We start from the raw sequence: 26,457 nt of genomic DNA, 5'->3' as shown, positions 1-26,457 counted from the left end.
GGAATGAGGAGGTTCTGTGCAGAATCAGAGAGGAAAGGAATATGTGGGAAATGCTGACAAGAAGAAGGGACAGAATGATATGACATCTTTTAAGACATCAGGGAATAACTTCCATGGTACTAGAGGGAGCTGTAGAGAGTAAAACCTGTAGAGGAAGATAGAGACTGGGTTACATCCAGCAAATAACTGAGGAAGTAGGTTGCAAGTGCTACGCTGAGATGATGTGGTTGAAAAATCATACCAGTCAAAAGACCGATTGGGGGGGGGGGGGGGGGAGGGGGGAACAACAACCTCTTCATCCAACTCCCTCATAACTCTGTTCACAAGATCTCATTGCAAACAATTTACTTAATGTAATAATTGCAGATATTTTCTGTAGGATATTGAATCATTTGAACAAACATATTTATTAGCTTATTGCATACAAAATACAAGTATTAAAATGATAACACAACTTTTGAAATAGGAAAGTCACTGCTCTGGGAAATAGCCATTAGGGCAGTACCTTTACAAAAGGTGGCTGCTGCCTGGGAAGGAGAGGCACCAAGTGAATGAGATAGAAATGTTGCACCGATGAGGTCACTCTGACAGTGGCAAGGGATGTTGCATGTGGCACGTGGCACACACTAGAGGGATTGAGCAGGGTGGGGGCAATAGAACAGAGTAGGAGGATGATTTTGGAGAACAGAGTATAAGAGTAGAATGAGTGAAGTGGTGGCACCAGTACAGAAGTGGAGGTGAGTGTGGGACAGTGGAGACTGAGGCTGGGAGGCTTTCAGGAGGGAGAGGTATGTTGCAATGACAATTTTTGCCTGTTTCATTCAGACACTGTCACTGTGGAAGGGGGAGGATCCAGATGGCATAGGTTGTGAAGCAGCCCTGAAGTTGAGCATGTTTTGCTCAGTATTGTGTTCCGCTAATGGGTGGACAAATCTGCTTATAACAACACTCTGACATTGGCCATTCACTAGGGCAGACAATTTGTTGGTGATCATGCACACAGAAAAGGTTGTTCAAAAGTTACATCAGATTTGGAAATAAGTATCTTATGTGCAATCCTTCCTCTCACAAAGTGGCATGTCACTGCTGACCCAATGTACAAAATTCCCATGTCCGTCTGTACACCCAACTCCCGCATTCTCTCAATCCCCAACCATGTGTGCCATACACCCGTGGAAGCTCAGATGCAGTACCTGTCCTATGCATCCACCAGCTCATCCTATTCCAGCCCATCAAAAAGAGCTACATGTGAAAGCAATAATGTTGTGTACCTGAACCTCTGTACTTGATCTATAATTTATTGCAATTTTGGGACACAGAGTTGTGAATTGTGCTTAATACTAATGTTCATTAAACTGGTGTTTAACTTTTCCTGGATGTAGACAAATGCTAATGGTTTCTGAAATAAGTTAATTTACAAAAATGCTTAATAAAAACAGCAGCAGCATGTTGTAACAGAAGAAGCAGCAGCTTACTTGAAAATATGTGATTTTCTTCTTTTGCACATATACACATCAGTCTACAAGTAATCCCTATAATTATCAACTTGATTAGCACTAATCATAACCCTTTGTTAGTATGCCTTAAAGAAGTAATTTCCTCTGGCTGCTTCCATGTGCTGATGTACAATGTGGATACTTTAAGAAGAGTAAAGGAGAAGACTCACCAAGTAGCAAAAGTATTGAGTCATCGACAAGCACCCAAAAAGGACAAAGAATATTTGCTAGCTTTCAGAAGAAATCCTTTGTCAAGTTAGAGTACAAATATACATATACACACACACACACACACACACACACACACACACACACACACACACACACACACACACACACACACACACCTGTGCCCTACGTTGTCATATTCTCGATACACCATGCTGGAACTACATTTTGGCAGATGTGTGGGGTATGTTGGGCAGAGGAAGAGAGAGGCAGAAGGCAGGAAATGGGGTTGGGAGTGTGTAGCTATCAGCTCAGAGGAGGGAGCAGGTTTGCTGAGTAGGAATGAAGGACAGGGGGATGGTAGGTGCACAGGCTGGCATGTGATGCATGGGTCCCACAGCCAGTGGGGTGTGGTACACTATGAAAGTGAGATGGAGATGTGGACTGAGAGGAAGTGGCAGGGCAGAAGATGGAGAACCTGTTGTGTGGAGAATGTAGGGTGAATGAGTTAATGGAGACTGAAGCCAGAATGGTTACAGGAGTCAAGGATGTATTGCAAGGATAACCCCTGTTTGTTTAGTCAGAAAAGTTGCTTGGAGGGAAGAATACAGATGGCCTGGGTTGTGAAGCAACCATTGAAATTGAGGATGTTGTGCCATGGGTTGGTCAACTCTGTTATTGGCCACTGTTTGGTGGTGGTCATTCATTCTGCTAGAAAGCTGATTATTTGTCGTACTGACATAAAAAGCTGAGCAGTGATTGCAGCAGAGTTGGTTTATGACACGACTGTTTTCACAGGTGGCCTTGCTTCTGATGGTGTAGGATAAATCTGTGACAGGAAAGGACTAGGAAGTGCTGGGTGGATGAACTGGGCAGGTCTTCCTTGTAGGTCTTCCACAGGGATATGATTTACAGCGGGCGGACAATAGAATACTACTTTAGATTGGGTGGGAAGGATTTTAGGTAGGGTGTCCCTCATTTCTGAGCATGATAATAGATAATCAAAGCCCTGGTGAAGGGTATGGTTCACTTTTCCAGTCCAGTGTGACATCGGATGATAAGGCAGCACACCTTTGTAACTGATTCTTGTAGGTAGTGGGAGGATTAAGTTTGTGAGGATATGGCACAGAAAATCTGTTTGTGACCTAGGTTTGTCTATGAAGGCCTTTGCGAGACCTTCAGCATTCTGGGCCATGAAGTTCTTGTCATGGCAGATAAACTGATCATGGGTGGCCAGGCTGTATGGGAGCTACTTTTTTGGTGTGGAAGGAATGACAGCTTTTGAAATGCAGGTACTGTTGGTGGTTAGTGGTTAAAGAGGTGTACATCAAAATTCAAGAAGATGGCACATTTGGTTGAGGAGGGCCAGGCAAAGAAGGTGGGGGAGAAGAAGACGAGGTTGTGGCAGAATGAGGATAGGGCGTCTGGGCCTTGGGTCTGCATTGTGAAGATACCATCATTGAACCTGAACCAGACAAAGATTTGAGATTTTGAGAGATTAGGAATGTTTTTCTACTGGCCCATAAAAAGGCTGGCATATGAGGGTAGCATGTGGGTGTCCATGTTGTTTATATACCTTTCTCTTAAAGGAGAAGTAGGTGCATGCCAGGAGCTTGATTCATTCCTCATCCTTTAAGGCTCTTCTTTATGGTGAGATTTACAGAACACAATGTGTAAATTATTAAAATGAATTAATTAATTAATGCTAGCACATAGTGGCTGTATTATTACTCTGATTGACCCACTTTACATTGCCTGGCAAGTTTTAATTTGTATTCAGTATCTTAAAAATTTTCTTGGTTTCCTGTAAAATGTTTCTGTTGGTCACAGTTGTGATTCATCATTTACGAATGAGTGAACATGACTGTAGTTTCAGCAAGGTTACTCATTTCTGATTCAACATAGTTCGTAGACTTAAAGTTTCAAATTCATTTAGAATTTTCAGTGTTTTTAAATATAATTTTAACTGTAAAATTATTATAATTATTTTAAGTTTTTCCATTTTAAAAAGAATTGTTACTGGCTATATTTTGCAGGGGCAACTGTACATATAATAGAAACAACTCATGGGAAGACATTCACTTTGAATGAGATTGAGGAAGCATTACAAAAGTATAAACCACAGATATTTTTCATAGTACAGGCAGAGAGCTCAATTGGAGTTCTACAGGATGTGCAGCATATTGGACCACTGTGTCATAAGTATGTGCTTGATACATCCATTTCTTTCAGTTAAATGAAATACACAAGAAGCTAAAAACAAGAGTAATGGTGAATACTACAATAAATATTTATTACTCCTGTTCCACTGCAGTTGTATCATTTCCATTGCTAACTGTGGCATATATGTTTTGAAGACTGCTGTTAATTTATTTTAATATGCAATTGCTATTCAGAGTGTGGTGTCACCGCCAGACACCACACTTGCTAGGTGGTAGCCTTTAAATCGGCCGCGGTCCGTTAGTATACGTCGGATCCGCGTGTCGCCACTATCAGTGATTGCAGACCGAGCGCCGCCACACGGCAGGTCTAGAGAGACTTCCTAGCACTCGCCCCAGTTGTACAACAGACTTTGCTAGCAGTGGTTCACTGACAAAATACGCTCTCATTTGCCGAGACGATAGTTAGCACAGCCTTCAGCTACGTCATTTGCTACGACCTAGCAAGGCACCATGTTCAGTTACTATTGATATTGTAAATAATGTACAGCAAAGAGCTGCATTCAACATTATGGATTAAAGTTAAGTATTCCACCATCTGCGTCCGTTTTTCTAATTTCTAATTTCCTTGTCCTGTTCCAGACCTCACACCAGCCTGCGTGAGCTTAAACGCGTGCCTTTCGGCTTCCTCTGACATTAGTGGGTTGGCTGTCCTGCCAATCCACAACACAGAGAATGTGTAACAATCATGTTGACATACACACTTTTACACATTACTTGGTCTGTGGTAACAGTACAGGAAAACCGGACAGAAGGATGGAGTGTATTCTCTAAATGGTAGTTGATAATTAAAATAAATTTACAGTAGTCTTTGAGAAAGTTACAGAAATGTATGATAAGGTACACAACTTGATATTATCCTATAACTTCAAGATGCCACAAATAATACATTTCATCATAGAGACATAACAGTGACATTTCTCTGTGCCCTGTTTTCATTTGGTGGAACACATATGGAAAAACAAGGATACAACCATTTTGTTTGAATTTGGCAAACATTGTATGTTTTCTGGTCTTCTGAGGTGTAGACTACAATTTCAATGTTTTTTCTGACATTGCATACATTTTCAGTTTATACACTGCATCACTTAATTCTCATCTTGCATCCTGCACAATCTCATAAAAAAAGCTTCATTAGAGGACATCTGATTTTGGGAGTCACTCATTTACACCCTCTCAGAGCTACTTTGCATCAGCAATATTGTGTCCTCAGTTCTGTACTAACTCATGACTTTACTAACAATCCTACGCTCCTCAGTAAGATGGAATGGGTTGACAAGGACGAGGTAACAACAGTGCCACCATTCTCAGCCTCATCACACTTGTGGCATTGTAGTGGTTAAGAAGGAGGCCAGTATAGCACTGGCATAAAAGTGGCTCCTTGATTTCAAATGTATGCAAACCTCAGACATGACTCACACTTGCTCCATTTCTGATCTCTAATGTCTGCTCTTTTCTTCCATCATCCCTTTAACTAAGGCTACAGTTTTCAGCAAGCACTTGTGATATTATATATGTCCTATCCTTCTTTCTCTTTGATACATAATGTTCTTTATTAGGCACTGTTTTTTGTTGACCTGTTGCAGAACGCATTCATTCCTGTTGCAGAACGCATTCATTTCTTACACACTCAACCCACCTGACCATTAAGGGTCTCTGGTAAAACCACATTTTGAAGGTACTAATTGTGTCATTTCTGTCCACTTTATGCACACACAATCATGCTACAAAAACAGCTTTTCATTGATCTTTTCCTGATGTCTTAGATTATGTTTCATTTTACAGAAAGCCTTTATTCTTATGCCTCTGTGCTGCTACAATTTTCTTGGATCTTATTTCTTTATCTATTCAATTTCCAAGACAACACTATTCAAACTCCTCTTTTACAGCCTCTAGCCTAAGTTCAATATTTGGCCATCCACCACACCCATCTGCAGCACACTCTGTTACCTTAATTTTTTTGAAATTTATACACATATTACACCCATAAGGTAGCACACATTTCATTTAATAAAATAATTCACTCAGTTCCTGTCCATTAGCAACAGCTACTGTGTTATCGGCAGACCATATCATGCTGATTTCCTGTCTGTGACAAACAGCTCCTGCTATGAGATAAACCGTTACATCCCTCACAGGCTCTTCAAATGCCAATCAAATACTAATGGTGACACTGGGAAAACATACCCCACAACTTTCCTGGTTTTGACATCATTTGTCATTCTGTCGGTGCTGACTACTCCAGTTTCCTATGCTTGAAGAAAATATATTACTATTCTATCCTTGTGGTTGATTCCTCATTTACAAACAATGAAAAACATTTTGAGAAGGCATTTGTTAATGTGGATGAAACAGATTCCATTCACATTAACAAAAACCTTCTCAAAATCCATGAATGCATTGTACGCCCTATCCTTCCTTTTTTTTAATATACATTTTTCCTTCTGTTTTCAGCCACAAAGGTAAATTTCTCCCATCGGTCTCCCATCGTTGCTGAAACAAAAATGTTCCTCTCCTATTGTATTTACAATTCTCCCTATTGTTCTTCAATAAATTAGTTGTATGATTGTTTTTGAAGACACATAATAGTAGACTGATTGTGCATTAATTTTCTCACGCGTTAATCCTTGCTTGCCTTGAAAGTAAAAAAGCTACATTCTTTTCAAAATTTCATGAAACTTTCCTAATTTCTTTTATTTCACTCTTTGATCTGATGGCATTAGAGTTTTGTGCCTTATTTTCAACTACCTCATTTCTATAGAGGTTCTCCAAGTATTGTTCCCATCTGCTTCTTATTTATGCTGCCCAGTCACCTTCATCTCTTATCACTGAGCCCATCGAGCAGTACTTCCAAAGTTATTTTTTGTTAGCCTGTGTGCAGGATTTAAATTACTGTGTACAGTTTTGTGTCCATTCTTCTCTAAATGTCCTACATTCTTGGTTACTTTTACGTAGAATAGAATTGAATAGAAACTTTATTGTCACATAACATGTCATATACAAACAGATGATTGGGACATAGGTGACTTGTCAGTTTAAAGCTATTTCTAATTGTAAGTATACAGAATAATTACAGGTATTTTGTAATTTTAAGTACCACAAAATGATTTAAAATAATCATGTTGAAAATAAAGTAAAATTAAGAATGAGTATGTACTTAAAGTACTTTTTTAGCATGGCAGAATAAAATGTAACATCAGGCACAGTTACTTGTGACAGTCAGTCATAACTTCTTCTACACTGTAATAATATTTACTTGCTAGGTATTTTTTAAATGATGTCCAAATTCTTCTGGTTCATAATTTTTAAATTTTTCACAGACTTTAATTCCCAGCCTCATGTTGTTGTTGTTGTGGTCTTCAGTCCTGAGACTGGTTTGATGCAGCTCTCCATGCTACTCTATCCTGTGCAAGCTTCTTCATCTCCCAATACGTACTGCAGCCTACTTCCTTCTGAATCTGTTTAGTGTATTCATCTCTTGGCCTCCCTCTACGATTTTTACCCTCCACGTTGCCCTCCAATACTAAGTTGGTGATCCCTTGATGGCTCAGAACATGTCCTACCAACTGATCCATTCTTCTTGTCAAGTTGTGCCACAATCTCCTCTTCTCTCCAATCCTATTCAATACTTCCTCATTAGTTACGTGATCTACCCATCTAATCTTCAGCATTCTTCTGTAGCACCACATTTCAAAGGCTTCTATTCTCTTCTTGTCCAAACTATTTATTGTCCATGTTTCACTTCCATACATGGCTACACTCCATACAAATACTTTCAGAAACGACTTCCTGACATTTAAATCTATACTCGATGTTAACAAATTTCTCTTCTTCAGAAACGCTTTCCTAGCCATTGCCAGTCTACATTTTATATCCTCTCTACTTCGACCAACATCAGTTACTTTGCTCCCCAAATAGCAAAACTCATTTACTACTTTAAGTGTCTCATTTCCTAATCTAATTCCCTCAGCATCGCCCGACTTAATTTGACTACGTTCCATTATCCTTGTTTCGCTTTTGTTGATGTTCATCTTATATCCTCCCTTCAAGACACTGCACATTCTGTTCAACTGCTCTTCCAAGTCCTTTGCTGTCTCTGACAGAATTACAATGTCATCGGCGAACCTTAAAGTTTTTATTTCTTCTCCATGGATTTTAATACCTACTCCGAATTTTTCTTTTGTTTCCTTTACTGTTTGCTCAATATACAGATTGAATAAAATCGGGGAGAGGCTACAACCCTGTCTCACTCCTTTCCCAACCACTGCTTCCCTTTCATGTCCCTCGACTCTTATAACTGCCATCTGGTTTCTGTACAAATTCTAAATAGCCTTTCGCTCCCTGTATTTTACCTCTGCCACCTTCAGAATTTGAAAGAGATTATTCCAATCAACATTGTCAAAAGCTTTCTCCAAGTCTGCAAATGCTAGAAATGTAGGTTTGCCTTTTCTTAATCTAGCTTCTAAGATAAATCATAGGGTCAGTATTGCCTCACGTGTTCCCATATTTCTACGGAATCCAAACTGATCTTCCCCGAGGTCGGCTTCTACCAGTTTTTCCATTCGTCTGTAAAGAATTCGCGTTAATATTTTGCAGCTGTGACTTATTAAACTGACAGTTCGGTAATTTTCACATCTGTCAACGCTTGCTTTCTTTGGGATTGGAATTATTATATTCTTCTTGAAGTCTGAGGGTATTTCGCCTGTCTCATACATTTTGCTCACCAGATGGTAGAGTTTTGTCAGGACTGGCTCTCCCAAGGCTGTCAGTAGTTCTAATGGAATGTTGTCTACTCCTGGGGCCCTGTTTCGACTTAGGTCTTTCAGTGCTCTTATCAAATTCTTCACACAGTATCATATCTCCCATTTCATCTTCATCTACATCCTCTTCCATTTCCATAATATTGTCCTTGAGAACATCGCCCTTGTATAGTCCCTCTATATACTCCTTCCACCTTTCTGCTTTCCCTTCTTTGCTTAGAACTGGGTTTCCATCTGAGCCCTTGATATTCATACAAGTGGTTCTCTTTTCTCCAAAGGTCTCTTTAATTTTCCTGTAGGCAGTATCTATCTTACCCCTAGTGAGGTAAGCCTCTACATCCATACATTTGCCCTCTAGCCATGCCTGCTTAGCCATTTTGCACTTCCTGTCAATCTCATTTTTGAGACGTTTGTATTCCTTTTTGCCTGCTTCATTTACTGCATTTTTATATTTTCTCCTTTCATAAGTTAAATTCAGTATTTCTTCTGTCACCCAAGAATTTATACTAGCCCTCGTCTTTTTACCTACTTTATCCTCTGCTGCCTTCACCACTTCATCCCTCAAAGCTACCCATTCTTCTTCTACTGTATTTCTTTCCCGCATTCTTGTCAACTGTTCCTTTATGCTCTTCCTGAAACTCTCCACAACCTCTGGTTCTTTCAGTTTATCCAGGTCTCATCTCCTCAAATTCCCACCTTTTTGCAGTTTCTTCAGTTTTAATCTACAGTTCATAACCAATAGATTGTGGTCAGAGTCCACATCTGCCCCTGGAAATGTCTTACAATTTAAAACCTGGTTCCTAAATCTCTGTCTTACCATTATATAATCTGTCTGATATCTTCTAGTATCTCCAGGGTTCTTCCATGTATACAACCTTCTTTCATGATTCTTGAACCAAGTGTTAGCTATGATTAAGTTATGCTCCACGCAAAATTCTACCAGGCGGCTTCCTCTTTCATTTCTTAGCCCCAATCCATATTCACCTACTATGTTTCCTTCTCTCCCTTTTCCTACTCTCAAATTCCAATCACCCATGACTATTAAATTTTCGTCTCCCTTCACTACCTGAATAATTTCTTTTACCTCATCATACATTTCATCAATTTATTCATAATCTGCAGAGCTAGTTGGCATATAAACTTGTACTCCTGTTGCAGGCGTGGGCTTTGTGTCTATCTTGCCCACAATAATGCATTCACTATGTTGTTTGTAGTAGCTTACCCACACTCATATTTTTTTATTCGTTATTTAAGCTACTCCTGAATTACCCCTATTTGATTTTGTATTTATAACCCTGTATTCACGTGACCAAAAGTCTTGTTCCTCCTGCCACCGAACTTCACTAATTCCCACTATATCTAACTTTAGCCTGTCCATTTCCCTTTTTAAATTTTCTAATCTATCTGCCCGATTAAGGGATCTGACATTCCACACTCCGATCCATAGCACACCAGTTTTCTTTCTCCTGATAACAACGTCTTCCTGAGTAGTCCCCGCCCAGAGATCCGAATGGGGGACTATTTTACCTCCGGAATACTTTACCCAAGAGGACGCCATCATCATTTATGCATACAGTAAAGCTACATGCCCTCAGGAAAAATTACGGCCGTAGTTTCCCCTTGCTTTCAGCCGTTCGCAGTACCAGCACAGCAAGGCCGTTTTGGTTAATGTTACAAGACCTGATCAGTCAATCATCCAGACTGGTGCCCCTGCAACTATTGAAAAGGCTGCTGCCCCTCTTCAGGAACCATACGTTTGTCTGGCCTCTCAACAGATACCCCTCCATTGTGGTTGCACCTACAGTACGGCTATCTGTGTCGCTGAGGCACGCAAGCCTCCCCACCAACTGCAAGCCTCATACCCATATAGTATGTTTTAGCAATTTTAGCCTACGAGTTGGTAACTTATACTGATATTTGTTTCTTGTTTCATAATCATGCTTAAACAGGATATCCTCAAAAAGTTGTGCTTTGTTTAGAAAACTTAATTGTCTCATAGCTATAGAGGCCAGGAGCAGTCATAAGATCAAGGGTCTTGAACAGAGGTCTGCACGATTGTATTTTTTCTGCACCTGCCATGGCTCTAATGATTTTTTTCTGTAGCCTAAAGAATCTCTGCAAATTTGTTTTCTCTAGCTCAAAACAAGCTATACAGGATATATTAGAAATACCATGTGAGGACAATCATGGTAAGCGAATGATTTGTGTCTTTCTTAGATTTAATTTCAGGCCATTATTTCTCACCCAGGTCTCTATTTCAGCCAGAGACTGCTGAAGATGACTAATTAAATTTTATATGGATGAGCCTTATTTCTGCTGTTCACTTTCAACAGTTTTACGTGTTTGATGTTGCTTTATGATTTCAGTGTATCATCTATTATCCATCCCTGTCACTTTTCTGCTACTTTCAGTCCTATTATTTTTCTGCTGCCTGTACTACATCTCTTTTAAAGTCATTACATTGCTTTTCCATACAAGTGACTATATTAAGTAACAATATTTTTTTGTCATATACTCTTTCAAGGCAGTCTGAGTTTTTAGTTTCTTCACTTTTTAGGTTACAATGTTTCAGTTGATTTCACTGTAATTTCTTGGTTTTCAGTTGGCATTTCATATGACCATTAACAATAAATTATAGGTATATGGAACTTGAAACTTCCTGGCAGATTAAAACTGTGTGCTGGACTGAGACTTGAACTCGGGACCTTTGCCTTTCGCGGGCAAGTGCTCTACCAACTGAGCTACCCAAGCATGACTCACGCCCCGTCCACACAGCTTTACATCTGCCAGTACCTCGTCTCCTACTTCTTTGTCCAACTAATATATATGTTTCTGCAATCTGTTATCCACATAATTACTTGTCAACTACTTTCTCAGATTCCATTTTTCACTGTGTTTATGAAGCAATGCACATTACACATTGATCTAATTTTCAGATACAACTGCCTTCTGATTGTGGATGCAGTAGTAGGATTAGGTGGAGTTCCAATATTTGTTGACAATTGGGACATTGATGTTGCTTTTGCTGGGTCGCAGAAAGCACTTGGAGCACCAACTGGTACTGCACCAATTACTTTTGGTCCTCGTGCAGTGTGAGTGATTACTGTATTTTCTTTATATTTAATTTTCCTTTTTATTTCAGTAGACATGTACAATGAATGCAGAAAACCTCATCTGGAAGCTTAAAATCAACATTGTTGGAGATTGACATAAACTGTTCTTCTTGTATGAGAATGCAAGGGAAACTGGCTGTTGTCACGAAACAGCTAAAAGTTGTGTTGGCCACTCCCAGCCTCATAACATGCATGGCAACTGCAATGAGGGGAGGGGGCACCTACATTTAAAGATGTGGCACCTCTGGTATCTTGTACTTATAGCTTAAAATATGAAAGTCACTAGAAATGAGACTGGTGACAGTTGTACTCACACTTTGTTATGTAGTATCTGCTGCTGTTTAGGGGCAACATACCAAAAATCCTTGAGCACCATGGGTCTTCTGCAACTTGCAGGTCTTCCTTTTGGCTGTGTTGTAGTGCTCTCCACAGCAGCTATTGGTGAGGCTGGATCACCAGCTGCCAGCAAAGGGTCTCCTACTACTGCTGGTGACTGATCTCCGACTTCCAGTGCAAGGCTCTCAGCTGTCGGTGAAGAGTCTCTCACTGCCAGCGAACTGAGCCCTCACAAGTGGTGAAGTATTCTCTGTTGATGGTGAGATGTCCTCCAAAGCAGATACAAGATCCTCCACTGCCAATGTAAAGTGCATTGATGCAAATGGCTTTGATGATGAAAGCAAAGGAAAAAATTACTCCTTGATCAGGCCCAAATGCCCACATGATGCTGACCAGCAGAGATGCCATCCTCTGCCTTATGGTGGTGTTTTGATGTTGAAGGGAGAGGCCTGAGATCAGTATACCACTCTTTCAGTTATTGTCAGGGTTTCAGATCTTGGAGTCACTAGTTTTCATTCATGTAGCACCTCACATGGTCTCATGAGGTTGAGTACACATAATTTCACTCTGCCCACTAAGAAAACATCTCATGCAGTACCGTAACTGAACGTAAGTCCCCCACATGGCAGCCAGACATGATGACTACTAAGCTTTGGAGGTGGAGTAATGGCGAGAGCAATTTCAGTATTGATAAGAGGTGTTCTTGGAGTCCATTCAGCAACTGAACTATGAACTTTTTGGCTGCAGACATTGTTTAATCATGAACATTAAACTCAATAAAGTCTAAATACAATTTTCAAAAGACAGAGAAAATGATATATTTAAACAGAGGAAAACCTCCATTTCTACAGTTCATTCTATTTATTCTGAAATTACATCTTATTTCTTCAATTTTATGTTCCCCTTATGGACTCTGCAGTGTTTGTTAAATGTACATGGATAGTGACATAATCTGTTTGTTCATTTCAGGTATTAAGGACCTGCAGTGCCCTTTGTCTCTTAGGTCTCCCATCTAAATAATGGAAACAATGAACTACTATGCAAATTCTGCATGTACACATAACAATGGATCCTGAATAGGGTTGCATCAGCTATGATTGCCTTGGGGTCAGCCTCGCAAACCTACGCAAATAATCTATATCAGTAATTCATCAATGATAGTTACCTTTGTCATTGGTACCACGATTCTATCAGTGCCCCCAACCTACAGACTGCATGTTTCCATTATACAGCTGATGCTTCCAGTGTTTTACCCTTGTGATGGTCAACTACAGCTACCTCATCCCCTGCACTATTCTGCCCCAATGCTCTGCCAGTTATTATTTGTTGATGACTTCCCCTCTTCGCCGGCCACAGTGGTCTAGCGGTTCTAGGCGCTCAGTCCGGAACCGCGGGACTGCTACAGTCGCAGGTTCGAATCCTGCCTCGGGCATGGATGTGTGTGATGTCCTTAGGTTATTTAGGTTTAAGTAGTTCTAAGTTCTAGGGGACTGATGACCTCAGAAGTTAAGTCCCATAGTGTTCAGAGCCATTTGAACCATTTGAACCTTCCCCTCTTCATGGGGATGGATTCTGTGACTACAGGCACTGGGGGCATCTTCATGTGACGCTACTAACCATCTGAAGATGCTGCTTTAATGCAGTGAAAGCAGTCATTAACAAACCATCACTTAACAGCTATTTGCAATTTATTCAAGTTCAGTTTACCATGAATTTCAATGGCTGTGACTTTCCATATTATAAAATTGTATGTTTTCATTATAAATATGAGCTGAAATCAATTGAGGAGTGGATGTCTATACCACATTCAGAACTGTAAAAATTGGATGTTTGAACCCTTGAAAAAAAGAAAATAGGCTGGTATCTATGGGGCAACTCTGTGCATTACAATACTGAGAACTCACAAGTATTTCAGAGTACATTATTTGTCACATGTCATCATTGTAACTTTATGAGAATGTATCGTTCAGATCAATACTAAAGTTCAGTCTGCATCCACAGAAAACAGCGGGTCCCTCTAGTAGAGAGTGTGCAGCGACTGATTTGATAGTATTCTTTTTCTTGTTGTAGCATGTTACGTCATCTCTCTGAGCGCTTGACCTTTGACCCCGCCTATAAGGCGGCGCTACGTCATCTTGGCAGCGCGCCAGCCGCGGACTTAGCGCACAGCGGACAGGAGCACCTAGTACGGCTAGTGCTCCCGTCCAGCATAACGCGCGGCTGGCACCGTGAAATATTCTAAGTCCGAATCAAGGTCACATACTATCGCGCGTCTATAAAAGCGAGCGAGCGCCGCACAGCGGCTCACTCGCACTGCTGCTGCTGCACAGGCAACTGCATTGAACGCTGCCAAGATGCCTTACAGAAGGTACCGTCGACGTTGTCGTCAAACAATCTACAAAACAATTGAAGACGTTGAAATGACAACATCCGCCGCCGACAAGAAAAAGAATACTATCAAATCAGTCGCTGCACACTCTCTACTAGATGGACCCGCTGTTTTCTGTGGATGCAGACTGAACTTTAGTATTGATCTGAACGATACATTCTCGCATGGGAATGGTTGGTTAACAGTCGCTATTGTACGAGGTGGTACAGGCGTACGCAATGTATCAGGACTGGAAAGCTTCGTCGATCGTGACGTCATTGCCTACCGTACATATCATGTGACCGAACATGCAAATAAAAACAATTGAAGACGTTGAAATGACAACATCCGCCGCCGACAAGAAAAAGAATACTATCAAATCAGTCGCTGCACACTCTCTACTAGATGGACCCGCTGTTTTCTGTGGATGCAGACTGAACTTTAGTATTGACCTGAACGATACATTCTCGCATGGGAATGGTTGGTTAACAGGAAATTTGGAATACATTTCACATAAATTTTCTCAGCATGTTATAGTCTTAGGTGGAGATTTCAATTTACCAGATATAGACTGGGACACTCAGATGTTTAGGATGGGTGGTAGGGACAGAGCATCGAGTGACATTATACTGAGTGCACTATCCGAAAATTACCTCGAGCAATTAAACAGAGAACCGACTCGTGGAGATAACATCTTGGACCTACTGATAACAAACAGACCTGAACTTTTCGACTCTGTATGTACAGAACAGGGAATCAGTGATCATAAGGCCGTTGCAGCATCCCTGAATATGGAAGTTAGTAGGAATATAAAAAAAGGGAGGAAGGTTTATCTGTTTAGCAAGAGTAATAGAAGGCAGATTTCAGACTACCTAACAGATCAAAACGAAAATTTCTGTTCCGACACTGACAATGTTGAGTGTTTATGGAAAAAGTTCAAGGCAACCGTAAAATGCGTTTTAGACAGGTACGTGCCGAGTAAAACTGTGAGGGACGGGAAAAACCCACCGTGGTACAACAACAAAGTTAGGAAACTACTGCGAAAGCAAAGAGAGCTTCACTCCAAGTTTAAACGCAGCCAAAACCTCTCAGACAAACAGAAGCTAAACGATGTCAAAGTTAGCGTAAGGAGGGCTATGCGTGAAGCGTTCAGTGAATTCGAAAGTAAAATTCTATGTACCGACTTGACAGAAAATTCTAGGAAGTTCTGGTCTTACGTTAAATCAGTAAGTGGCTCGAAACAGCATATCCAGACACTCCGGGATGATGATGGCATTGAAATAGAGGATGACACGCGTAAAGCTGAAATACTAAACACCTTTTTCCAAAGCTGTTTCACAGAGGAAGACCGCACTGCAGTTCCTTCTCTAAATTCTCGCACAAACGAAAAAATGGCTGACATCGAAATAAGTGTCCAAGGAATAGAAAAGCAACTGGAATCACTCAATAGAGGAAAGCCCACTGGACCTGACAGGATACCAATTCGATTCTACACAGAGTATGCGAAAGAACTTGCCCCCCTTCTAACAGCCGTGTACCGCAAGTCTCTAGAGGAACGGAGGGTTCCAAATGATTGGAAAAGAGCACAGGTAGTCCCAGTCTTCAAGAAGGGTCGTCGAGCAGATGCGCAAAACTATAGACCTATATCTCTGACGTCGATCTGTTGTAGAATTTTAGAACATGTTTTTTGCTCGAGTATCATGTCGTTTTTGGAAACCCAGAATCTACTATGTAGGAATCAACATGGATTCCGGAAACAGCAATCGTGTGAGACCCAACTCGCTTTATTTGTTCATGAGACCCAGAAAATATTAGATACAGGCTCCCAGGTAGATGCTATTTTTCTTGACTTCCGGAAGGCGTTTGATACAGTTCCGCACTGTCGCCTGATAAACAAAGTAAGAGCCTACGGAATATCAGACCAGCTGTGTGGCTGGATTGAAGAGTTTTTAGCAAACAGAACACAGCATGTTGTTATCAATGGAGAGACGTCTACAGACATTAAAGTAACCTCTGGCGTGCCACAGGGGAGTGTTATGGGACCATTGCTTTTCACAATATATATAAATGACCTAGTAGATAGTGTCGGAAGTTCCATGCGGCTTTTCGCGGATGATGCTGTAGTATACAGAGAAGTTGCAGCATTAGAAAATTGTAGCGAAATGCAGGAAGATCTGCAGCGGATAGGCACTTGGTGCAGGGAGTGGCAACTGTCCCTTAACATAGACAAATGTAATGTATTGCGAATACATAGGAAGAAGGATCCTTTATTGTATGATTATATGATAGCGGAACAAACACTGGTAGCAGTTACTTTTGTAAAATATCTGGGAGTATGCGTGCTGAACGATTTGAAGTGGAATGATCATATAAAATTAATTGTTGGTAAGGCGGGTACCAGCTTGAGTTTCATTGGGAGAGTGCTTAGAAAATGTAGTCCATCAACAAAGGAGGTGGCTTACAAAACACTCGTTCGACCTATACTTGAGTATTGCTCATCAGTGTGGGATCCGTACCAGATCGGTTTGACGGAGGAGATAGAGAAGATCCAAAGAAAAGCGGCGCGTTTCATCACAGGGTTATTTGGTAACCGTGATAGCGTTACGGAGATGTTTAATAAACTCAAGTGGCAGACTCTGCAAGAGAGGCGCTCTGCATCGCGGTGTAGATTGCTCGCCAGGTTTCGAGAGGGTGTGTTTCTGGATGATGTATCGAATATATTGCTTCCCCCTACTTATACCTCCTGAGGAGATCACGAATGTAAAATTAGAGAGATTAGAGCGCGCACAGAGGCTTTCAGACAGTCGTTCTTCCCGCGAACCATACGCGACTGGAACAGGAAAGGGAGGTAATGACAGTGGCACGTAAAGTGCCCTCCGCCACACACCGTTGGTTGGCTTGCGGATTATAAATGTAAATGTAAATGTAAATGTAAATGATACATGATTAATCAGTGTACCTCTGAGTCAATAACATGAGTAAAAATGAGAAGAGTGCTTGTCTGTACAGAAAATGAAACTTTTTTCCACTTTTAAAAGAAAGTTCTCTTTGCAGTTTACATTAATTACAGCAAAAACTCCAAAAAAGTTTCAATGTGTAAAGTTCCAGCACTCTACTAACACATTTCTTGTGAGACATGAAAAACATAAATTTGTAATTTGACAATAATTCAAACACACCCAACTGCGGGTGCATACCATATGAAAAGTGCTAAAAGACTGTATGTTTCTTTTTCAGAAAGAAGATGATGAATCGTAAGACCAAAGTCCAGTGCTTCTATATGGATGCATTGGAGCATGCTAGGAACTGGAAGAGCTTGGGGCCTGATGTTCCCAGGGGGTATATACTTAATGAAATATTTTAGTTTTATTTTATTCCAACTTGTTAAGGTTTTACTCAAGAATGTTTTGAACAATGAAATGCAATTACTTCATGATTGTGTCACAGACATACATTATGTGTATTCAGCCTAAAAAATTCCCTTTTTTCGCTACTTTCTGACACATGTTCATTGTTGACAAGTGTCTTGGAATGACATTTCAATGTAATATATTTCTACACAAATGATTAGTAAATTCAATGAAAGCACCGTTTTTCACACAGAGTTCTCAGCAGAAACGACAATTATTCCCCCTCCTTCACTCTCCCTCCACCCCGACCCTCCCCCTCCCCCCACCCCCATCTCTCTCTTACAATTACTGAGTATGGTACCTCTTTCGGCAACATGAAAACACTTTCCAAAGTTTTTAATGTTGTGATTTGAGAGAGTTACTTGCTCGTAAGAGCTACAGCCCATGAGCTTACAGATATCAGATTTAAAGAACGCCACTAAGTATAAAAAAAATTCCCCTTGTTAAAGAATGAACTGCTGACTGCCTAAAAGTTCAGTTCCTCAAAAGTATGTACTGTACAGTGAGGTCTACTTGATATTACTTGCAGTTTGTTTTCAAAACTTGTTCCTATGAGAGCATCCATGTCAACTAAAATACAACAGAAATTTTATAGTGAATATATGGCTAAGATGCTACAATTAAATGAGTACAAACACACCCCTTTCCCACTTATAGCCTGTCCTTTCTTGCAGTCACAAAAAGGTGGGTATTAACAAGTTGAGTGTACAGAAAGCTTCATGAAAGTGGTGAATATTTAAGGTAACCACCCACATGTGTACTCAACATTTGCAGTGAAAACGTGTACACTGTGCTGTAGATCAATGGAGAAGTCATAGCTTAGCTTGAAAAGTGACAGCAGATATGTAATGATTCATTAATAAGCCAGAACTGAAAGGAACATCAATGGCAACAAATGATATATTTGTGTGTGAGGTGCACATGTAAATCACCATGTCATTCACTGTGTTGTGTGGAGGTGACATTCTTAATGAGTTTATTTATTTATTGATCATTTATTGATCATCCATTTTATCATGCACAATGATATAGGACTTGTCATATGTTAACACAAAAAAAACCTAAATAATAGTGTCTGTTTACAACTCATGCAGGTAATTATGAGGGGCGTTTGAGAAGTCTGTTCAAAGTTCGAGAGACTGCACCACTGGTGCATATCAAGGTCATGTTTAGTTGGTCTTTGGAAAGAATGCACACCAAAAATTTCAGCAATATTGGTCTATTTCTTTGTGTTTGCATTTGTGTGTATCAAGGAAGTTGAATGACTGTCAAAAAATGGACAAAAAAGAATTTCATGTAATGATTAAACATTACTTTACGAAAAGCAAAATGCCTCAAGAGACTAAAGAGAAGTTTGATAAACATTACAGTGACTCTCCACCTTTGATTTCAAAATTTTTGGAGTGTCCATATGGGCACAAGTGATCTGAATGTTCTAGATGCCCTGTGGAGATTACGACTCCAGAAATCATTGATAAATCCATGGTATGGCGATGGATGACAGAAGAGTTAAGGTGCATGAGATTGCTAGTGCTGTGGGCATCTCGAATGAATAGGTACATAATATTTTGCATAAACATTTGGACATGAGAAAGCTATCCACAAGATGGGTTCTGCAATTGCTCATGCTTGACCAAAAACGGAATCTTGTGAAGTGTTGCAAGGATGGTTTGCAGCTGTTCAGGAAGAATCCACAGGACTTGAAGCATCACCATTTGCACCAGAAAAGGCGAAGACCATTTCTTCATCAGGAAAGGTTATGGTGACTGTCTTTTGGGATTCGCAAGGGATAGTCCTCATCGACTGTCAGGAAAAGGGTAAAACTATTACAGGTGCATATTATTAATTGTTATTGGACCATTTGAAAATTGAGCTGCAAGAAAACTACCAGTGATTGGACCCCAAAAAAGTCCTTTTCCGTCATGACAATGCACCAGCACACACCTCAGCAGTTGTGGTCGCAAAATTAACTGAAATAGGATTCCAACTCATTTCGCATCCCCCCCATTCTCCAGACTTGGCTCCCTCAGACTACTATTTGTTCCCCAATTTGAAGAAATGACTGGCAGGACAAAGATTTTATTCAAAAGAGGATGTGATTGCAACAACTAATAGCTATTTTGCAGACTTGGACAATTCCTATTATTCGGAAGGGATCAACAAATTAGAACAGCTTTGGATGAAGTGTATAAGTCTAAAAGGAGACTATGTTGAAAAACAAAAAAGGTTCACCCCAAACACGTACGTAGTTTTTATTTTTGCATGGACTTTTCAAATGCCCCTCGTAAGTACATAAACAAAAGCAAGTCATACAGATACATATAAAATCATACAGATAATGAAATACATAAACCAAATACATAAAAGAAACCATGGTGACACATGGCTATGTGTAACTTAATTTATGGATGTCCTCAAATTCATAAAATTTATGTACTCATCAACACTGTAAAAGCTTTCATTTATAAATATTTTCTTAAGCTCATGTTTAAAAATGTGCAGCACTGGTATCTTTTTGTCTCTTAAGGGAAGGACACTAAAAAGAATTTTGGGATGATATATTACACTTTTTTGATACAAGGCTTTCGTATGTACTTCTCTATGGAAGTCAGTTCTGTGTCTAGTTTCATAGTCATGGTTTATTTATTTAGCATATGGCTGATACAGACATATCATAAAATTAAATTGCATGTACGTATGTACATATTTACACAAAAGAAACTTAAGTTTGGCTTTACAACTGAATACCCAGTCCTTCAATCCAGTGCACTGCATCTGGAATTGCTAGCAGGAAGTCCTCTTCAGCACCTTGATAGGATTGAATCCTGCATTCACTGACAATGTGGTGAACAGTCTGACATGGAGCTCTGTAGTCACAGGCTTGAATAGGCAGCTTCTTCCACTTAAAGACAGTATCCCTGCATTGGCCATGTCCAGTACAGATTCTGTTGAGAGTAGTCCAGGTCTTGCGTGGTAGGTTGAATCCACTTGGAAGTTTAGCGCCTGAGATGTTATGCAGGCTCACATCTGTCACTGCTTCCCACCGACCTTCAAGGGGTTTGAAATCCTATGCAACCATGTCAGCAGCATCGCACAGAGTTGGATGGCGTGATTTCAGTCTCCTACGATTTAAAAGTGGCAGGTTGCTATGCACAGGTAGATTAGAATTCCTGGAGATCTTGTGGAATTCCCTCATAAGGGCAGTGCATCTGCATAGATCAAGAGGCATTATACCGGTTAACAGTGGAAGCCAATAAACTGGAGTAGACCTGACTGCGCCAGATATTATGCACATTGTCGTATTCATCTGGGTGTCAGCAAGCCTTGTGTGATGACTGTTCATCCAAACAGGTGCACAGTACTCAGCACTTGAGTACACAAAGCCCAGAGCTGAAGTTCGTAGGGTGGTTGCTGAAGATCGGCAGGTAGTTCCGCATAGCTTATGGAGGATGTTGTTTCAAGTCCTCAACTTTTGAACCAAGTTAAGAAGGTGTTATTTGAAGCAAGGTCCAGGATGACACCAAGATAATTTGGGTTCCAATTATGATGAAGAATTCTGTCTCTGAAATTTACTTCCAGTTTAACATTCACCAACCGATTATTTAAATGGAAGCAACACACTTCTGTTTTACTCACACTGGGTTGGAGTCTCCAGATTTTGAAGTAATTATCTAATACAGACAGGTCATTGGTTAGAATCTCTTCTGTTGTCTTCATTTCCTGGTGTTGTACAGCTAGAGCCAGGTCATTGGTATAGCAGAATTTTCTGGATGAAGTGTCAGGTAGATCAGATAGATATAGATTGAACAGTAATGGTGAGAGTACTGCCCCTTGTTGCAATCTATTGTTTAGCTTCCTCTCCTTACTTATGTTGCTTCCAGTGATTACCTAGAACTTCCAATTGCTTAGCATGCTGTTAATCAGCCCAGCCATTGTTCTGCAGGGTATGATGCAGAGAAATTTGTAGATAAGGCCTTCCCGCCACACAGTGTCGAAGGCGGCAGTTAGATCAACAAACACCACAGATGTTTTCTGCTTCATTTGGTATCCTGACTCTATGAAGGATGTGAGGACAATACTTGGTTGCAGCAGTTACACCCTGGTCTGAAGCCTGCTTGATCAACTGGAACATTCTCTAGGATAGCACTACTTATTCTGTTATATACTAGCGTTTCAAAAAGCTTATAGCAGCAGCTAAGTAGGGCAATGGGGCGATAGCTTTCTACCATGTTGCTGGGTTTCCCAGCTTTCAGAACAGATATTATCTTTGCCTTTTTAAACTCCACTGGAAGTTGACCAGTCAGCATAATGTCAGTGAAGAATTCATAGTCATGGTAATCACCGTTCAAAGAAAAGAGCTGGGGATGGGATCTAAAAAAGCCAACTATTAAGTGGAGCATGAATTTTTGATGCTTAGGACTACCACAAGGCATGTTTACAAATACATATGGAACAGAGTGACATACCAAAAACAGCCTTGATCACCTCCTTTGGTGGTGTCAATTGCTGGCCACAGACAGTTTCACTTCAGGGCATTAAACCAGAGAATGATCAAAGAATACATCCCACAACCTCTCGAGTTGAGTTCTCCACCATCATGGGATGACCCTAGACATACACATACCACACCTCCACCTGTGCACCAACCAGATCTTGTGTGCTTTGAACATATGCACATCAGTCACTAATTGGTTGTGTGTGACGACCCCCCTCCCTTGTCTCACTCAAGCTCTGTGTGTGATGATCTCCTGCCTCAGGTTGAGCCACACATTGCTTGTGACATTACAGCATTGCAAGTGCTGTTACCTGCTGTTCCCCCAGTGTGTACTTGTGTTTCTCCTAAACTACAATATCCCCCTCCCCCCATCTCCTACAATGCCAGTTATGACTACTATTGATGAGCTCAACTTTTCTATCAACACTTCTGGGCATCCTTGCAATGAGCTTTCCTTCACTCTTTGTCCTTCATGTGAGGAAGGTTCTGCACAAGGCTACATCCACTTCACATATAACCATCCTGGGCACAGCCCCCATTCGAGATGAGATGGATGCAGCTGGAATAACAGTGACACTCGGCATCAACGGTATGCTCAAGATGCGTGTCCCCCTCTTCCGCCATACCCCCAACATTGACACCTTCTGTGCTGGTCCTGTTCACACATGTAGGTTGACCCATCCATCCTCCTTACTAGATGGTGGACTATATCTTCTCTAGCCAATCGTGCATGAACCTCCCTGACTCTGTGAGAAATTGTCCTCCCATGCCTTCCATTTGGACCAGCCATGTTTGGACCAGCCATGTCATGGTCAACTGCCACCTGTTGAGCAGCCTACATTACACTTGTATTCGACAATGCCCCTTTCCTCTCCCCATTGCTGCACATTCCCGGGGAGGGGAAGGGGGGGGGGTGGCTGAGCTTTGGTAAACATTGTGACTTTTGTTGTTTCAGATTATGTTCTATATTTTCATGTGATCATGCATGAATAAAGAGTAGTTTACTGTAAATTTTGGTTACTTCTGTCCAGTGACTTAACAAGCATCAATAGAAAACTCACAATGCTAATACATCAGTTTTCCACTTTAAAACATTGTTTGTATCAAATTGTGTTTCCATCTCTTATTTTACTCACTTTAGAAAACATTCTACACACAGTGAGTTATTATTTTTGTAAGTCTTACTTGATTCCCCCCCCCCCCCCCCCCCCCCCCCCCCATGAACCATGGACCTTGCCGTTGGTGGGGAGGCTTGCGTGCCTCAACGATACAGATAGCCGTGCAACCACAATGGAGGGTTAGGGTTATCTGTTGAGAGGCCAGACAAACATGTGGTTCCCAAAGAGGGGCAGCAGCCTTTTCAGTAGTTGCAGGGGCAACAGTCTGGATGATTGACTGATCTGACCCTGTAACAATAAGCAAAACGGCCTTGCTGTGCTGGTACTGTGAACAGCTGAAAGCAAGGGGAAACTACAGCCTCAATTTTTCCTGAGGGCATGCAGCTTTACTGTATGGTTAAATGATGATGGCATGCTCTTTTGTAAAATATTCTGGAGGTAAAATAATCCCCCATTTGGATCTTTGGGCGAGGACTACTCAAGAGGACGTTGTTATCAGGAGAAAGAAAACTGGCGTTCTATGGATCGGAGCATGGAATGTCAGATCCCTTAATCGAGCAGGTAGGCTAGAAAATTTAAAAAGGGAAATGGATAGGTTAAAGTTAGATATAGTGGGAATTAGTGAAGTTCGGTGGCAGGAGGAACAAGACTTTTGGTCAGGTGGATATAGGGTTATAAATGCAAAATCAAATAGGGGTAATGCAGGAGTAGCTTTAATAATGAAAAAAAAAAATAGGAGTGCGGGTAAGCTACTACAAACAGCATAGTGAACACATTATTGTGGCCAAGATAAACACGAAGCCCACACCTACTACAGTAGCACAAGTTTATATGCCAACTAGCTCTGCAGATGATGAAGAAATTGATGAAAAGTATTATGAGATAAAAGAAGTTATTCAGGTAGTGATGGGCGGCGAAAATTTAATAGTCATGGGTGACTGGAATTTGAGAGTAGTAAAAGGGAGAGAAGGAAACATAGTAGGTGAATAAGGATTGGGGCTAAGAAATGAAAGAAGAAGCCGTCTGGTAGAATTTTGCACAGAGCATAACTTAATCATAGGTAACACTTGGTTCAAGAATCATAAAAGAAGGTTGTATACATGGAAGAATCCTGGAGATACTAAAAGGTATCAGATAGATTATATAATGGTAAGACAGAGATTTAGGAACCAGGTTTTAAATTGTAAGACATTTCCAGGGGCAGATGTGGACTCTGACCACAATATATTGGTTATGAACTGCAGATTAAAATTGAAGAAACTGCAAAAAGGTGGGAATTTAAGGAGATGGGACCTGGATAAACTGACTAAACCAGAGGTTGTACAGAATTTCAGGGAGAGCATAAGGGAACAATTGACAGCAATGGGGGAAAGAAGTACAGTAGAAGAAGAATGGGTAGCTCTGAGGGATGAAGTAGTGAAGGTAGCAGAGGATCAAGTAGGTAAAAATACGAGGATTAGTAGAAATCCTTGGGTAACAGAAAATATATTGAATTTAATAGATGAAAGGAGAAAATATAAAAATGCAGTAAATGAAGCAGGCAAAAAGGAATACAATCTGAAAAATGAGATCGACAGGAAGTGCAAAAAGGCAAAGCAGGGATGGCTAGAGGACAAACATAAGGATGTAGAGGCTTATCTCACTAGGGGCAAGATAGATACTGCCTACAGGAAAATTAAAGAGACCTTTGGATAAAAGAGAAACACTTGTATGAATATCAAGAGCTCAGATGGAAACCCAATTCTAACCAAAGAAGGGAAAGCAGAAAGGTGGAAGGAGTATATGGAGGGTCTATACAAGGGCGATGTACTTGAGGACAATATTATAGAAATGGAAGAGAATGTAGATGAAGATGAAATGGGAGATATGATACTGTGTGAAGACTTTGACAGAGCACTGAAAGACCTGAGCCGAAACAAGGCCCCGGCAGTAGATAACATTCCATTAGAACTACTGATGGCCTTGGGAGAGCCAGTCCTGACAAAAGATGTATGAGACAGGCGAAGTACCCTCAGACTTCAAGAAGAATATTTAAATTCCAATCCCAAAGAAAGCAGGTGTTGACAGATGTGAAATTTACTGAACTATCAGTTTAATAAGTCACAGCTGCAAAATACTAACACGAATTCTTTACAGATGAATGGAAAAACTGGTAAAAGCTGACCTCGGGGAAGATCAATTTGGATTCCATAGAAATATTGGAACACGTGAGGCAATACTGACTTTACGTCTTATCTTAGAATGAAGATTAAGGAAAGGCAAACCTATGTTTCTAGCATTTGCAGACTTAGAGAAAGCTTTTGACAATGTTGACTGGAATACTCTCTTCCAAATTCTAAAGGTGGCAGGGGTAAAATACAAGGAGCGAAAGGCTATTTACAATTTGTACAGAAACCAGATGGCAGTTATAAGAGTTGAGGGGCATGAAAGGGAAGCAGTGGTTGGGAAGGGAGTGAGACAGGGTTGTAGCCTCTCCCCAATGTTATTCAATCTGTATATTGAGCAAGCAGTAAAGGAAGCAAAAGACAAATTCGGAGTAGGTATTAAAATCCATGGAGAAGAAATAAATACATTGAGGTTCACCGATGACATTGTAATTCTGTCAGAGACAGCAAAGGACTTGGAAGAGCAGTTGAATGGAATGGACAGTGTCTTGAAAGGAGGATATAAGATGAACATCAACAAAAGCAAAACGAGGATAATGGAATGTAGTCAAATTAAGTCGGGTGATGCTGAGGGAATTAGATTAGGAAATGAGACTCTTAAAGTAGTAAATGAGTTTTGCTATTTGGGGAGCAAAATAACTGATGATGTTTGAAGGAGAGAAGATATAAAATGTAGACTGGCAATGGCAAGGAAAGCGTTTCTGAAGAAGAGAAATTTGTTAACATCGAGTATAGATTTAAGTGTCAGGAAGTCGTTTCTGAAAGTGTTTGTATGGAGTGTAGCCATGTATGGAAGTGAAACATGGACG

The 26,457-nt window shown here is 40.6% G+C and overlaps 1 protein-coding gene across 1 annotated transcript in view; it reads left to right on the top strand.

Moving 5' to 3' along the window:
- Positions 1–26,457, top strand: part of LOC126475285 (alanine--glyoxylate aminotransferase-like) — a 98,728-nt gene that overhangs the window by 42,932 nt on the left and 29,339 nt on the right. Inside the window, exons 3-5 of the mRNA XM_050103042.1 lie at positions 3,701–3,866; positions 11,580–11,735; positions 17,698–17,799. Of these exons, the coding sequence (XP_049958999.1) occupies positions 3,701–3,866; positions 11,580–11,735; positions 17,698–17,799 (424 nt within the window). The remainder of the gene's footprint in view (positions 1–3,700; positions 3,867–11,579; positions 11,736–17,697; positions 17,800–26,457) is intronic.

The sequence above is a fragment of the Schistocerca serialis genome, chromosome 4, assembly GCF_023864345.2.
Source record: "Schistocerca serialis cubense isolate TAMUIC-IGC-003099 chromosome 4, iqSchSeri2.2, whole genome shotgun sequence".
Taxonomy (NCBI): Eukaryota; Metazoa; Arthropoda; class Insecta; order Orthoptera; family Acrididae; genus Schistocerca; species Schistocerca serialis.
This window is presented reverse-complemented; position numbering and strand designations above follow the sequence as displayed.